Below are 17,148 nucleotides of genomic sequence, written 5' to 3'. Positions count from 1 at the left end.
TGGCATGTACCACTTTGTATGTTCAGATTAAGGTGGGTGCATGAATGCTTATTATATTTTTATTGTAGGCTGATGGGTTTCTTTTTTCTTTCCTCTCACTCTTCCCCTCTCATTCTTTTTTAAACCCCCCTTTCATTCTTTGTTATTTCAAATATCAATTAAAAAGAAATCACTTTTTCAACTTTTTGGGATTCTGCCTGTGAAAAACAGATTGCGTTAACTTTTTTCTCAACTGTCGAGAAAAAAAAATACTCACTTTATCATACAGCATCCATCCTATGTATTTCAAGTAACTATCCGTTAAGAACCGATCAGGATAAGTTGTCATCCAACAGGCAATTTCTTCAATGCAAATGGCCCGGATTTCTGGAATAATATCACTTTAAAATAAAATAAAAATGGAACACTGTTCACTGTTTAATTGCAATACAGATTTTTGTTAAGGAAAAAATGCAAAAGAACAGAAGTATTCTTGAAACATTATTTTAAAAATTATATTACTTGCTATCACTTAAGCAATATCTGGCAGGCAGCAGAATATGTGAGCATTCTATCGAAAAGTACTGTGTTTGAGCCCATGCGAAGTGACATGAAACCCTGAGTCACATATGCAGGACCATTACTTGAAACTGCAGAATATGCATATTCTGTGACGGAGCCCCAAGTAGAATGAATCCCATCATCCAATCTGTCCTTCAGATGCCCATATCTTGACCAGAGTCTCCTTCCAAGTACATAAAAGTTCTTACCGATAGCGTTGCAAAAAGGTCCCTTTGAAAATAGCATTCATCATGTTCTCTATGTCCAGGTGTTTCTGTTCATACTGAAATGAAAACAATTGAACAGTCTCTTCCTGTAGGCAAGGCCTTATTTCTATGCTTAATCTCATTTCACTGAAATTGCACAGATTAAATACCACCTCATTTTTTTCAAATTGAGATATAATGAAAGGTTGGAAGGGATAAGGATACGACAGAAGCTAGTTATATATTTTTTCCTTTCCTCAATAACTCTACTAGAATACCTGCTTCATCACTAATATTTATTTAACCTGTTGGTTCACATCTTAATCTTCACTTGTAAATGAACAGCGGAACAACAGGGCTAATGTTATCCCATAATCAAATGTAATGCTTGCCTGTACAATTTTTTACACTTTCTATTAATCAAAACTGTGATGACTGTGGTAATCGGCTTGGTTCTATGTTCCAAATATAGATAAAGACATAGCCTTGTGGGGGGGGGGGAGCAGGAACACTTGGTTTTTCCCTATCAAAAATGGCTGAAAACAAGGCCAAGGGTTTCAGAGTGATCTCGCTCTCCAAAATGCAGGAAAGACTGGAACAAGATAAGGATGGATGCTGGGGTTGGAGGAAGAAGATGTGTGTAAACACTGGCAACACAGCTGATCAGATGCAACTGTTGAACTTTAGATGGCACAGTTGTAAAAAAACCCTTCAGGAAAACAGTCCAGACAGCCACAAACAAGACTGTTGGAACTAAGAACAGCTCTATGGAGAAATTCCCCCTTAAGGAGCAAAGGACCATGTCAGCACCTGGTGGGAGCAAGGAAGTTGTTGTTGTTGTTGTTGTTATTACTCCACCCATCTGACTGGGTTTCCCCTTTTTTATTAATAATAAAAAAGTGATAAAACATCAAACATTAAAAAGTTCCCTAAACAGGGCTGCCTTCAGATGCCTTCTAAAAGTCAGATAGTTGTTTATTTCCTTGACATCTGATGGGAGGGTGTTCCACAGGGCAGGTGCCACTACCGAGAATGCCCTCTGCTTGGTTCCCTGTAACTTCACTTCTCACAGTGAGGGAACCACCAGAAGGCCCTCAGAGCTGGACTTCAGTGTCCTGGCTGAACAATGGGGGTAGAGACGCTCCTTTAGGGAATAGGAGGGCATGCCAAAAAGACAAACCAAGTCGTGGCTATGTCTAGGGGGTAGTGGCCATGGAACTCCAGAACAATATAACAAGCCAACTCCACCTCACAACAAACTGGAGATCAAACAGCATGTGCACACCTGAACTCCAGCCTTGGGAAGAGAACCAGATAAAACTAAAGGCTGGTCACTTTTAGGTGTGTGGTTGTAAGTACACATGAATTAGGACTGTAACAATTTTTTTAAAATTAGGAAACCCGCTGCTACCTAGGAGCTCTGTTTAAGTGTGGTAACAAGGATTGTTACTGGAAATAGAGGAAGCTTCGTTTAGAAACTTTACTTGAGAAAAAAATCCTGGGGTCTTGGGTCTCCCCAAGTCACCCACTACCAGGTAAAGTGGTCTGATCACTCACTAAAGCAAAGGCTACTGGATAACTTTGTGATACTCCACCCAAGTAATCCATGCCTTTCCACACCACAAATGCCATCTTGTTTCGGGATTGTCACACTCCGAGTGAATACACATGACTGGCACATGAGTTTTGAGAGTCTTTAAGGGGCCATGTGCCAGGATTCAACACAACCTTCACATTCTAGCACCGTATTGCAATATGATGAAACAAACAACACTATGCCAATCAGTTATTCTGAAGTCATTTCCTCTCCTTAGATTGGGAGAAAAGGAAAACATTTTGGGTGAGCCACTCACTGCCGATCACCTCAAATTGAAATCCAGTAACCAGCAATTACAATAGGCATTTCTACAAACTGTCATCGATTTCCAAGGGGAAATTTCTCCTACCTCTTTTTTCTTCTTCTCTAGCTGGTCCAGTCTAGTATTGGTCCTTTTGCCTGGAGTCCTGCTTTTTTCTACCTCGTATAATCTTTCCAGGTTATGCTTGCTGACATCTATACTTACAATGAGGTTTACAAGTGCTGTTAGAAGCTTCATAGCTGGAAACAAAGAAAAATCTGTAAATTTTATGTTTTTCAAAAAACTTTGATAAAGGTCAGTAGTCATTTTGCTTCATTGCTTAATCAGAACCATGGATATGAGTTGTATAATTTGTATTGGTTATGGAATTATTTTCTTTTCTTGGAAATATTTTCTTATTAAGAGTAATGCGTTCTTGGTCCCTTTTTTTACTTAATATTTTGGCAGAGTTTTATTTTACAATACATAATCAGGAACTCCTAATGTGATTAAAATATGACCGGTGACTACTTTATATTTTTGTTAGTTTATCTTGATGTTTTGCAGTCACTACCAAGTAAACTATACTCTGAAACTTTCCACAATAGTGACCTGAACAGCTGAAATGAGAGATGTGGGGAAATTGGCAAGGTCTGCTTTTTAAACTGCTGCAGCGCTGTGATCTGAGAAGCTGCACCATATGAAAATCAGGCTGACAGGAATAGACCTGCTGACAACCTATCCCTGCCCAAACCCTATACCAGGCATGTCCAAAGTCCATTTTGGGGGCCTAATCCGGCCCACCAGTCAGTTTAATCCGGCCTCTGTGGCAGTTTATTTCCTGGTCGGCCCTTTGGTCAGTCCTCACGGCCCTTCACTCCTCAAATCTGGCCCTCTTAAAAGTTTGGACACCCCTGCCCTACACCTTAACCAGCTTTGCCAGTACAAGCTACCAAATGCCCTACTTCTGAAAAATCATGACAGGTCGAGTTGTGCATACCTGCTAATGTGCTGGTGTGCCGGAATGCTCTGACCATGGACTCTGCCAGGCCCGAAAGGAGAGAGATGATGGTGTCCATCAAATAGTTGTCATAGAGGATGCTGAACTGACACTGCTGCACCAATACGGAAGTGAAATCGCAAAAATTAGTCCTGAACTTCTTCCAGTAGGGCCCTGCCCTCACGAGCGGGTAGTCCTTATCATCCTACAAGAGGTGTAAAACAAGTTGTTGTTAATTAAATCGGTATACCGCCTGATACCCACAGGTCTCAGGGTGGTTCACAGGATAAAATCACAATATAAAAACACAAAATACATAATCAAAATACAAAACCAGAAACCACCCAACAACCCCATATGACAAAAACTTACCCTACTTATTTATCATGATTATTTATTTGAGTTATTGCCCACCCTTCACCATAAGGTCTCAGAACTTCCGTAGGCAGTGGAATGACCAAGAGGGCCACCTCTGCTATCAAATACACCAAATACATTCTGTAAGGAAGGAAGTAATCTTCCACATTTTTGGTGCCTACACCCAACGCTAATGTGAGCACCTTGATTTGGGACTTGGGAACAAACTGACATCCACAGTGCAGCTGTTTCAAAACAGATGTTATGGGAATTGTAAACGGGACCACAGGGAGTAGTAATCTGGCTGCTGCATTTTGGACCAGTTGAAGTTCCTGAGTCATCTTCAAGAGTTGTTCCATATACAGTCTGAAAGTTCACAGAGCATAGAGTACATGTGTATGGGAAATGCATCCAGAAGACAAAAATGTACCGAAGAGTTAGTGATCTGACACGGCTACCCTTCCTGCCTCTGTTCCTTCCCCCAGGCTCACTGCACAGAATAATACAGTCGTACCTTGGAAGTCGAATGAAATCCATTCCGGAAGTCCGTTCGACTTCCAAAACGTTCGGAAACCAAAGTGCAGCTTCTAACTGAATGCAGGAAGTTCCTGCAGCCAATCGGGAGCCCCGTCAGTCGTTAGGCTTCCAAAAATAGTTCACAAACTGAAACAGTCACTTTCGGGTTTGCGGAGTTCAGGAGCCAAAACGCTCAAGAACTAAGTTGTTTGAAAACCAAGGTAGGACTGTACAAGAGATCAGCACATACTAGAAAGATCCTCTGGTCACTACATTTTGTAAGACTGTATTCCAAAGTTTAATTGCTTCCAATTTTCAGCTTTACAAGGTAAGTTCCCCATCCACTTCTGATGCACACGGAATGCACACGGAATTCAGTATAAGTTACTTTCCATGCACAGAATTAATATGGCTGAAAGTCAACCCAAGTGGCAGCTGCCACCTTAGATACAGCCCTCATCATCAGCTTGGAGAAGGACTATACTAGCTTCAGGCTTCAGCACTGGAACACTGCTTCCCACATCTCCCTCTTCCCTGCACTATGATGGCTGAGGGTGGCAGTCTGATCCAGGAATATAATCAAAGGAGGACTGCCTAGGTCTTAGTTTCGAACAATCCTCACTGATTGTCCGTGTTTTGCCTCCTTGCATGAAGGTCATTCCGGACTATTTGGTTAAAGGGAAGAGAGCTGAAGGGTGCTATGCAACTCAGTGGAAAGAGGAAGCAGGAGACATTGCTAATAATTTTGCAAAACGGGTAATAAATGAATAACTAGAGCACTCCCGTTGGGAGTTTTACACATCTCAAAACTGGCTTATGCTCACAGAAAGACCCTGGAATCAGTTTTGGGATAGGTAAAGCAGCGAAAAAAGCAGCCTTGCTGAAGCTTGATCTGGCCCGTGACTGGATAGGATACACCCTGGGAATCCCCGGTACCCTATCATAAGTTCCAATGGAAGAGAGGCAGAATATGAAAGAAATGCAAAGCGTTACCATATCCACTGGCCAAGTAACCGTCAAGATCCAGGGATAGGCCATGAACTTTTTATACTGCAATCCAGTTGCCTACAAGATATAGAGAGGCAAAACAGAATTGAAGCAACAGCATTGCTAAGCAAATCTAATTGACAGGAATAAACAAGCACAGTAAAACCCAAGTTTTTAAGGTTCACCATGACTTCATGTGCAAAGCTGTGTGCAATAGCTAAAGTCAGCTACTTGTGCACAGTGCAACACCAATAAAGCTAAGGATCTGGGTGACTGCAAAGCTTTCATTCCTTTGAGAGTAACAGTGGGATCAGACGCTGTTATCCTTGTGCCAAGTTGATAACCACTGTAGCACATAATACCTCCCCCTCCTCACAGTTTGGACAATCATGTATTTTCCCTGAAAAGCAAAATATATGTATCTGCCTTCTGCACACACATATAAACCCTTTGTTTGTACTCTTGCAGCATGAGCAGTTAACCATTTTGTCAACTGGGAAGCTGGTTTAATATATGACAATGTTCCGAACTGGCAGAGTTTCCCAGCTTGGACAAAACATAAAACTGTGTTTAATTAGATATTTCCAAGTTTAGATATTGCATCATTTCTTTTAAGAAGCATTATATCTATTGATGCAAAGTTATATAAAATTTAACAGTTTTTATGGTTTAAGGTTGTTGTTAAACCACTATGATATAGTTATACGATGCAGCAGTGAGTGTGTGTACGTATCTATATATCTATCTATATATTTACAAAATAAAACAATTTAAGGCTTTCGAATAAGCTTATCAACAATCAGCAGCTGAAAAGTGTTCTCATACAAGCAGAACCCACCTCATCAAATGTCTCCGTCATTTTCTGCATCACATCGCAATTCTGCGAACTTTGGAACATTTCTGCTGTAACCATTCCTACGTAAGTAACCACAGAAATAAAAATTTTACTGAACAAAGTATGCCAGCAAAGAGACAAACTATTTTAAAACAAGGTCTCTGAATATCCATGACTCTAAAGGCCAGGAATTCCTTCCGGGCTTTGGGAAGGAAGCACAAGGGCTCCAGACCCTTGCCAGAGTCCTCATGCCTCCTTTCCCAAAGTCCATCACCAGGGACCCTGTGATCACAGCTTTCCGTGCATGAGATGTGTGTGTAAATAAATAAATTGAGAGTGGACGTCCTCTGCCCTTCATTTATCGATGTATTTTTTCCCCACCCAGGAAAAGCTGTGAAATAAGCACATGATGCAAAATACCTGTAATAATATTTCTAGCCAGTCAGGAGGTGGAAGAGAGAAAAGTGGGGTGTGTGCAAATGCAACACTTTTTGGGGGTCTCAGATGGGAATGTGAAGGCCTAGAAAAAAACCTAGACGGAAATGGAAATGGGGAGAGGGAGTCTCAAATTGTTCCAAGTCTCCCCCACCCCCCAGCTTTCACATCGTCAGTCCCTGGCTCATTCCAATCCATGCTTGCAGTAGCAGGCCATCAGTGTGGACCATAGTTACTTTCTGATGCATTAAGTTGCTGCCAGTAACCAACAAGGAGAGAGGAAAGGCAGCAGAGAGGTCACCGTGGTGTTGGCACAGTGGCAAAGCCAATCCAACATTCCCACCGCTATGCCTGCACCGTGCCAGCCTCCCTGCCGCATTGCCCCTCTCCCTCTCTGTTACTGGCAGTGACCTCCACCTCGGGAAGCCAATTAAGCAACACCGCCCCACCCTACAGGGTATAACCATATGCACACAGTGCTAAAACTATGAATAGCTAATACAGTGCCATCTATTTTTGAACTCCCAGGATCCATGATCCCGCTTGCTGGGGTTGGTGGAAGCTGCTCTCTTACAACATCTGGAGGCACAGTGCAGCCTCCTTCTGTGCTAAAAAAACCAACAGTTCAGCGTTTCATGTGAACGCAGCCAATATTTGTAACTTTCCATACCTCATTTTAAATGTATGACTTATTCTCCTACCACCGGTTAAGACAGCTTTTAAACACAACTATTTGTACTAGTGGGACGCGGGTGGCGTTGTGGGTTAAACCACAGAGCCTAGGACTTGCTGATCAGAAGGTCGGCGGTTCGAATCCCCGCGACGGGGTGAGCTCTGGTTGCTCGGTCCCTGCTCCTGCCAACCTAGCAGTTCGAAAGCACATCAAAGTGCAAGTAGATAAATAGGTACCGCTCCGACAGGAAGGTAAACGGCGTTTCCGTGCACTGCTCTGGTTCGCCAGAAGTGGCTTAGTCATGCTGGCCACATGACCCGGAAGCTGTACACCGGCTCCCTCGGCCAATAAAGCGAGATGGGCCCCGCAACGCCAGAGTCGTCCGCGACTGGACCTAATGGTCAGGGGTCCTTTTACCTTTACCTATTTGTACTAGTGGTTATGCTCATCTTTCTATTTTCTCCACTTCTTCTCCTCTGCATTTCTACTCTACCTTTCTGCTTCCACAGCTCTAAATTCAGAACCCAAGTTTTATGGAATAGCCTCATCTTAGCAAATGCATGCCAGATTCTGAATTAAGAGGATCCCCAAACAGGAATTAGCTTCACACACACACACACACACACACACACACACAAACGTTGCCCTCAGAAAGCATGGGAATAAAAAATTACCTCGGCAACCTGAGCACTGGATGAAAAAGTTGATGAGATCCAGAAGTGCCACATCTCGATCGTTTTTGTAGGCTTCAATCCAGTCATCTACCACAGACTGAACCAGATTGCAAAAAGGCAACAGATTAAAAAACTAGAAACAGACAGTATCAAACTCCCGCATAACCTTGGAAGCTGATGTACCTGCATAGCACTTTTGCCCATGATGACCACCTCAAACAAGGTAACCGCTTCAACCACTTCTCCATTTTGTGGCTGGTTTGGCCGTCTACCATCTGAAGGGTGTCTTCTTCTGTTTTCACATTGTTCTCGGATTTTTCTTTTACCTCTCTACAGCAATAAAGCGTTAAGTGGCTGTATGAGTATCACGGGTCACAGTCAGAAATTTCACCTTACTTTGAATTGCTCAAAACACAATGCCCCTCTATCATTTCTGAAGCTAGGGGCCCCAGTTCAGACACAGGGACTCATGCTAACATCTTTACATGGTAGGAGCTAGGATTGTGGTGCTTAGCATGTGGACTCTCCTTCCTTGGAGGTTTTTAAGCAGAGGTCAGACGGCCATCTGTCACGGATGCTTTAGCTGAGTTTCCTGCATTGCAGGGGGTTGGACTAGAATTCAGTGGTGGCCAAACTTGGCCCTCCAGCTGTTTTGGGACTACAGCTCCCATCATCCTTAACCAACAGGACCAGTGGTCAGGGATGATGGGAGCTGTAGTCCCAAAACAGCTGGAGGGCCAAGTTTGGCCACCACTGGACTAGTTGAACCTTGGGGTCCCTTCCAACTCTACGATTCTATTATTCTATGGTGAACAGGCATGTGTCAAATCAGCCATCCCTTGCAGAGTAAATTCACTTACATTTTATGCAACTTAATAGCAAATAATTTCAATTGCATATACTTTAATCAGAGGGAAAGTGCAAAATCATAAAAGTAGTGAGGAAACCATGTGGCATCTAGTCCAATTCCTTGCCCTTTCTTTCGTTTTCTCTCCCTCTCCACAAATGTGTGAATGTTTGGAAATTCATTTGTGAATGATGATACTCAGTGGCACTCAGCATTCATTTATGTACACCTAAAAATTGTAAGGCAGGGAGAGATCTATTTATGGGCATGCACAAATATCATCTGAGATTGTTTGCGTTGGTATGGGACTACTGACATTCAACAGTTGTAGACAATATAAATCATCCATGAAGAATCAACTGTATACCCAATCTAACCCTAAGTTATGCGTACAATACAACGAGATCCAGGGAAGCACATTCCTTCTCCTGTCCACTTAGTGAAATTTTAGAACTTAACAGAAACTTACAAAAGTTTTAACATTGCCATTTCTCAAGCAGCTGCCGTTCTGCACTGTAGATTCAGAGACAACCTCCTCGTGGATCCCATTTTCTCTGAGTCATCAGAAAAAGAAAAAGAAAGATTGTTTGAAGAAAGAGAGCGATCTCTATTGAGTTGCGGGCTTTAAGTACTGTTATCCTAGAGTTCCCTCCACACATCCTTTATTTTGTGTATTCATGATTATTAATGCTCCTGACGGTATCAAGGTGGTTATATGTGATGCTTCTTTCAATACTGTTTGTGCCTGTAAAAGTTCTGGGGTGGACATACAGCTTTGTTAGAGATCAATGCACGTTCTGTAGTTTCCTGCTGAAATCCTGTAACTTTTCATACCATAAATATTCCAGGGATATGTGTCCTATTTCTGTCACACTCTAGTTCAAGAGTGCCCACTCCAGATGGCAATAATAAGGTAACATGGGGAAAGCATCACAGAACAACCAATCAAGTTGAATGATGTGCACACAGTCTGGTACAAATCCACTGATAACAAACTACTGTTGCAGAATATACCCACTAAAAAAAAAATCACCTATCTGGAGCGATGATAAAGCTGCAATCCTATAACTCGAGTTCATCAGAACTTAATTATTCCCAAATGATTGTATAGGATTGCAGCTTTGTCATCCCTCCAAATATACATATACATATATCCTATATATATAGGATTGCACTGTAAGGCTCTTTTGAGGACCAAGTTGCTACTTAGACTGACTCAAAACCCCTGAAAGGAAATGCTGAATATTAAGAGCTAATATTTTATCAGTTTTTAAGGGGGTTTTTAAAGTTCTTCTTTTTAGAGGGCAAACAAATTAGTTGTCTTGTGTTGTTGCAACTAAAGACAACAAGGGGCCAAACTACACGTTACACAGAAGTCACAACTTCTTATGAATGAAAAGCAACTGCAGGAAACTGCAATCAGGAGCAAAAGGGATGCTAAACCCCTTCCCCTCCTGCTTTTTGTCCATTAAAAATTTCCACCAGTCACTTTTTTTCCCCATGGAGAAAAAGATATATGTTCCCTTATCATTTTCCCCATGGGAGACAAAACAGCTTCAAGAGCGGGTGTGAAATTCAATGTAGCACAAGCGGGTATCTGCTCGCACAACAGAACTTCAACTTACTCTTCTTCCCCTGCAATCTCCTGCTTGCGCTCCCCCAAAATCTGATCCGTAAGGTTCGGGGACTGTCCAGAACAGATTTTGGAGACACATACGGATGGAGAAGAAGCTAAACTGGAAGTCCCATTGCACGTGTTGATTTCTGTTGGATGGTGCCCAGCATTTCTTAAACAGACAAAAAGCAAAAGATATGAGGGTTAAGCAGTCACTCTACCACTTCCACTTTTTATTCATAATATAAACAAACAGGAAACTGTTTACATATTTCCTTTGTAACATCTAGTCTGTTGCATACTATGAAACCATGTCAATGATGCCACTTTGAAATTCACTATACCCTAAAGATTTTGGGGAGGGGGTGTTAGATAATCCCAATCACAGAAACTTTTTTTGGTCTACCTTCTTAAAACAAAACAAAACCTATCCTTTTGTCAAGTGCATTAGACTTCTATAAAAAAATTCCCAACCTCTGCATGGACAAACACACAGGCTAGCTTACTTGTTTGGGCTTGTGCTGTCTATTAAGACAAAGAAAGAAGTAGCAAATCCACACACTGCCTTCCTCACTCATTAGCATTAATAAATGCCAATGACTCACATGATTTTTACCCTAGCTTTCCTCACTTCTTCCAGGAGAGGCTGTTCCAATAGGGTGAATGGATCACTGCCCCACCGACCTCAGTCTGCCCTCAGCTAGCCCCCAACCTGTCTGTTTTCTTTCTTAAAATTGCCACCTTCCACCCTTAGTCTCTGTGACATCCTTATAGAACTCAACGGAGGTGAAGATGGGTGTAAAACTAGCATTAGTTCACCCTGCCTTGTTGATGAATTTTGGAAGACAGTTGGTAGTTCAGTTGGTAGTTCACCACACCTCAACCAGTGTGATGTATCAGACAAGAATGCAGTGCCCCAGGAGAGTCTTTAGAGATTATCTGCTCCCAGCAGAACAGCTTCCTCCAGAGTCCCCGGCCAAGGGGGAAACTCCTCTCCCACACAGCTCAAAGTAACAAAGTGATTGTTGCCTCCAGGGACAAGACAAAGCTAAACACTATCTACTATATACTGCCCCTTCTGGTCTTTGAACAGATCCACAAACACTATCACCATGCTATCTAACACTGCTGTGTAAAAAAAAAACAACCAGCCTCTTCCCCTGATTCTCAGAGATTCAGAGTCAGACCCTAGAACAAGGATGTAATGAGATACATGCCCTACAAACTATTATGTCTGCCTCTACATTCCTGAACCAATGGGAGGGTGAATGATTCAGCAAGTCATACAATCAACCTTGCTGGTGTTGATAGGGTAACTCACTGCACCTGGCACTCTTATCTCAGAGCATCCAGCAAGCACAGGGGATGTGCTAACTCAAGACATGGGCCAAACACTCTGTAATTTAATCCATTGTTCACATTACACCAAGATGCCGGTCATTGGTTCTGGCTTTGCCTGTCATTGGCCTCCTCGTCCAATGGGCACCAGCCACCACTACTTCTGTCCACATGCATCTTTACATGTTACGTATGTCTCAAAGCAAGAAGTGCTTACATACTTTGCAGCTATTCAACCAAAGCAAAATAGGAGAGGGTATCCGCTTTATACCATGGGGGGGAGGGGGGTATTTACCGTATTTTTCGCTCTATAGGACGCACCTTTTCCCCTCCAAAAATTAAGGGGAAATGTCTGTGCGTCCTATGGAGCGAATGCAGGCTCCTTGGCTTCAGCGAAAGCAACGCAAAGCCTCCAAAGCGCAGAGGGAGCGCTCCCTCCACGCTCCGGAGGCTTCGCGTTGCTTTCGCTGAAGCCTGGAGAGCGAGAGGGGTCGGTGCGCACCGATCCCTCTCACTCTCCAGGCTTCAGTGATAACTGCCTGAAGCCTTTGGAGCACAGCGGGAACTCACGCTGCGCTCCGAAGGCTTCGGGTTCCTTTTGCTGAAGCTGGGAGAGCAAGACTCTCCTGGCTTCAGCAGAGAGAGAGAGCTGCGCAGCGCCCCTTCAGCGAAGCGGGAGGAGAAATGGAAGGGGCTCCATTTCTCCTGCCGCTTCGCTGAAGGGGTGCTGAGCAGAGAGGGGGAGGGAAAAAAATTCTTGTTCTCCCCCTCTAAAACAAGGTGCGTCCTATGGTCGGGTGCGTCCTATAGAGCGAAAAATGCGGTAACTCTCCATCTCTAGCTTCCTTTAACCTCTGCTTCACAAACTGAACATACAAACACAAGTCGAAGCAGGGGTCAGCAACCCATAGGCCATATCTGGCTCACCAATGCTTTTCTTCCAATTTGTACAGCATGTGCTGCTGTCTGAAGGAGAAATGGCAGGAAATGCTTGTGACAGGGGAAAGGCTTTGCAAAGTAGGTGTAGCCTATAAGCCTTCTGCTGCCTTCCTCCAAGTTAAACAAAAAACAAAAAACCCTGCCATACCAGGCTAAAAGTTAGGGTAAAATAGTCCCACAACCAAAACCAGCTGGCTCAGCTTCCACTGAACTTTGACCCAAATGCAGGGCACTCAGAAAACGTTGGAGAGCAACACTGCACGAGCCAGCCATGCCAAGAGTTTGTGGCTAACTCTTGCTGGGAACACAAACCATGGTCTGAACTTACAAATCTATGGGCAAACTGTGGTTTAGAGGTCACTTGATTGCTACCATTTTGCATTTGGCCAGCACTCCACTTTTTAAGGAGGTACCAGCACAAACTACTTTTCACTTCACTCAATTTCCAAATCAGTTTTGATGGTTTGTCAATTCAGACATTATATTCAACAACTTTGGGGTTTGTCCTGGCAACCCTAAATTATACTAACTCAGCCTTCTCCAACCTGATGTTATATTTTATCCCAGTGGATTCCTTCTTATTTTAACTCTGATCTTATTAAGTTTTGCTGGCGTTGTTAAATGTTAAGATATATTAAACATGAAACTATATAATTGTATCATATTAAAATTATAAACTGACAAGCAACATTTTTAATGTATGAGCACACACACACACCACTCCAGACCACTAAAATAAAATAAACTTCTCAATAAAAACAACAAGGTAAGTTCTGTACGCTACTGTCAAAAGTCTTACTTGTGGTTGGGGAGATTGGCAACGGAATTGGGCTCTGCTATCATTTTCACTACATCCTCTCAGCAGCACAGAAAGCAAGTCATTCTGATCAGACGCTTCATCGTGAAAAGGAATATTTGCAACAGCAATTCAAATTCATTTTCTTCAGCTCTCCTCAGAACAGCAGAACTGCACAATTTTTTTTTTAAAAAAGCAGACAATATACACCATAAAATTACAATACAATATGTTAATAGCAGCAGTTCAAAAATACAACAGTAAAATTATATTTTAGCAACATGGCTAAGAAGAGAATCTAATCGGCATTACTTACAATCCCACAAGACAAAAGTCGCTGAAATAATAGCATTTCTGAAGACCAGCCATCATTCAACATGCAGTACGCAATCTTTTGTGTTACACAGAAATAATTCTTGAAACATAACCAGAGATTACACTGTTTCTCAACGTTTCGCAGCATTATTAGGTTAATCATTCATTCATTTGCATGCCACTCTTCCACAAGAAAAATCCTGCTCAAAGCGGCTTACAACAAAGAAACAGGAATGCATTTCTCCCAGGCCTCTGGTTAAGTGGTTACTGTTTTTGTTTGATACCATTTTTTGTATTTTTGTGTTCTTATATTGTAAACTGCCCCTGTGATCCTCAGAGGAAGGGCAGCATAAAAATTAAGTAAATAAATTTTAAAATTGAGACAAACACTACAGAACAATTTCATAGTAACACAGCAAGAATTTCATAACATAGTGTATGTTATAGTAAAACAGTAACAGTCTTCTTCATAGATACTTTGTGTCTTAAGACAGGAGTGGTAGTATAGTACAGTGGTACCTCAGGATGCGAATGGGATCCGTTCTGAAGCCCCGTTCGCATCCTGAACAGAACGTAAGATGCATCTGCGCAGGTCGTGTTTCGCCGCTTCCGTGCATGCTGTCATTTTGACCGTCTGCGCATGTGTGAGCGGCGAAACCCGGAAGTAACGCGCTCCATTACTTCCGGGTCGCCGCGGAGCGCAACCCGAAGATACTTATCATGAAGCGTACTTATCCTGAGTTATGACTGTACAAACTTAATCTGTTCCAGAAGTCCGTTCTTAAACCAAAGCATTCTTAAACCAAGGCGTGCTTTCCCCTAGCAGCGGGGGACTCAATTTACAAATGGAACACGCTCAACAGGAAGCAAAACATGTTCTGCTTCCAAGGCAAAGTTCACAAACCAAAACACCTACTTCCGGGTTTGCAGTGTTCTTAATCCAAGATGCTCATAAACTAAGCTGTTGTAGCATAGCAGCTAGACTAGGTTATGAATGACTTCTCCCAAAGTATCCTGAGAGCTGTAGTTTTCTAAGGATGTTATGAATTACCAGGATACTTTAAGGAAGTCAGGTGCTTTTACTATCCCTTCAGGATTGGTATGAGATTAGTGGTTGGGGCTGAAATTGCGTGCGACCAACCCCACAACTTTGCATGCACACACAGCCCAACATCCCTCCTCAACTGATCCAGGCAGACCAGCTGTAATCTGCTTATCAGCCCCACTTCACACACCAAAAGAGCAATCAGATGAAGGAAAGAAAGCTATTTGTATCCCAATCTAGGCACCTCAGCACATGTCTGCTTTATTTTTTATCATTTTTATTTGTTGCCCTTGCTGACAAAATGAACGAGGTCTTGGGCTGCAGAACAATGTGCTAATTAGTCTTCCAAGGTTGCTTAAAGATAACAACTAAACAATGTGCATGAATGCAGGAAAGCACTATACAAAGTTCGCTATTATGCATTGAAGTTTCAAGTCACAGGGAGACCACCTGTGGCAAAAATTTGATTGGTAATACATTTGGGACAGACATAAGAAAATGTTTCTTCACATAGGGTGTAATCAAGGAACCACACGTACACCACCGTGTGTTCCATTATGGAAGAAAAGTGCTTAATACAGTGGTACCTCTGGTTGCGAACGGGATCCATTCCGGAGCCCCATTCGCAACATGAGCAGAGCGCAAGCCACAGCTGCGCGTCTGCGCATGACGTCATTTTGAGTGAACATGCGTGAGCGGCGAAACCCGAAAGTAACCCATTCCAGTACTTCCGCGTCTCCGCGGGACGCAATCTGAAAAGACGTAACCTGAACCGAATGTAACAAGAGGTAGGACTGTAGAATAAAAAATAAATATCTGGTTATGATGACCACAGGCTTTGCTGTCCTTAAAAGCTGATTAGGTCTAAATGGGACCCTCAAGGATAAAAGGTTTCATGCCACTAAATAGGTACTAGGAGAGGCTGACAACAGCCAGGGAGAGTGATCACCTTCATAGACCTGCCTGTAGGCCTAGTAGATGCACCTGCCTGCAGGAAATCTGGCCTAGATAAGCCTTTCATCTGATTCAACAGGTTTCTTCTTACCTCCTTAATTTCTATTGAAATTCTCCAAGTCACTGTCTTTCAGCCTAATGTGCCTCAGAAGGTTGTTGTGCGGATAAAACAGGGAATGGAGAACCGTGTACACCACCTTTGAGTTCCTTGGGAGAAAAAAGGTGGTGGGGAAAGAAAGAAAGAAAATTTCACCAGTGGCACAATGACAAAATTCATTCTACATCTACCTCATTTGAAACCGTTGCTTCGTGCGTTATGAAATATAATACACAGAAAAAAGAGATTGCTATATAAATAGGATTAACCAAAGAGAAAATAATCCCCTTTTTAAAAAGAGATTTTTTTAAAGGTGGGGGGATGGAGAGAAACCTACAGCTGTTTAGAATAGGGCATATAATTCGGAAAAGGAAATATTTTTACAGTTATCATGACTGCAGCTAAAGAGGAAGTACAACCCAAATACAGAATGATTACTATGATTATCATTAATTATACCCCGCCCATCTGGCTAGGTTTCCCCAGCCAGGGCAAAGGAAAGTATGTTCGTGGGAAGGAGCAAGGCAAGATTTGAATGCAAAAAAAAGATATTCCCAAACAACAAGATGCGATTGTTGTCATTCAGGGGGGGCGGGGGGTTGAGACTCCTGTGTCCTTATCCACACCAGAAAATCAACAGGTACAAATTTCACACGGGGCAGGTGGGTGGGAGGGGCCGGAATAGGGTGCAAAAAACTTCCAGCGGTTGAATTCCTGCCCTGTTCGGAAACTCCCACCCAACCTTGTAAGCTGCGAAGAGGCTGCGAAGTGGAGCAGAGCGCAACGAAGCGGGAGAAGCAGGAGGAGAAAGGAAGAGAAATTCGCCGCGCAAGGCGGAAAGAGATGGAAAGGGGCGACGACCGAGAACGCGGCGGGTCACGCGCGCGGAGCGTTGCGCAAGCAAGGGAGCCAACGGCGTCGCGCAAGCGCGTCCCTCCTCAGCCCGGACACTAACCGCCCGCCCGCCCGCGAGCGCGCCCCCCTACCCTTCTGCTGGCCGACAACGGCCCAGGCGAAGGCCCGGTTCTGACACGGGCGGAGCGGCCCGCCCCGGCGTTCAATCACAGCAGCGGCACGAGCCCCGCCCTCAAAAGTCGCTCGAAGCTCCTCGAATCCCTCCTCATCACGTGCCGCGACCTAC

At 43.2% G+C, this 17,148-nt stretch overlaps 1 protein-coding gene across 10 annotated transcripts in view; it reads right to left on the bottom strand.

Annotated features, from left to right (window-relative positions):
- The window catches only part of LOC310842373 (cohesin subunit SA-2-like), a 57,414-nt gene extending 40,266 nt beyond the window's left edge, over positions 1–17,148 (bottom strand). For 2 of the 10 annotated variants that reach the window (XM_083734195.1, XM_083734191.1), the window contains exons 1-12: positions 16,994–17,119; positions 13,600–13,767; positions 10,534–10,695; positions 9,378–9,462; positions 8,245–8,391; positions 8,062–8,158; positions 6,283–6,359; positions 5,451–5,522; positions 3,585–3,789; positions 2,693–2,844; positions 750–823; positions 257–380 (exon numbers count right to left, since the gene is read on the bottom strand). In XM_083734195.1, the coding sequence (XP_083590321.1) occupies positions 257–380; positions 750–823; positions 2,693–2,844; positions 3,585–3,789; positions 5,451–5,522; positions 6,283–6,359; positions 8,062–8,158; positions 8,245–8,391; positions 9,378–9,462; positions 10,534–10,695; positions 13,600–13,643 (1,239 nt within the window). In that variant the 5' untranslated portion in view covers positions 13,644–13,767; positions 16,994–17,119. Of the gene's footprint in view, positions 1–256; positions 381–749; positions 824–2,692; positions 2,845–3,584; positions 3,790–5,450; positions 5,523–6,282; positions 6,360–8,061; positions 8,159–8,244; positions 8,392–9,377; positions 9,463–10,533; positions 10,696–13,599; positions 13,768–16,001; positions 16,118–16,993 lie in introns of all 10 variants that reach the window. The other 8 variants (XM_083734192.1, XM_083734194.1, XM_083734189.1 and 5 more) reach the window with 8 other exon arrangements.

This window comes from Podarcis gaigeae (assembly GCF_964106915.1).
Source record: "Podarcis gaigeae genome assembly, chromosome: 4".
In the NCBI taxonomy this organism is placed as follows: Eukaryota; Metazoa; Chordata; class Lepidosauria; order Squamata; family Lacertidae; genus Podarcis; species Podarcis gaigeae.
Note: the sequence above shows the minus strand (reverse complement) of the source record. Positions and strands in the feature narration are given on the sequence as shown.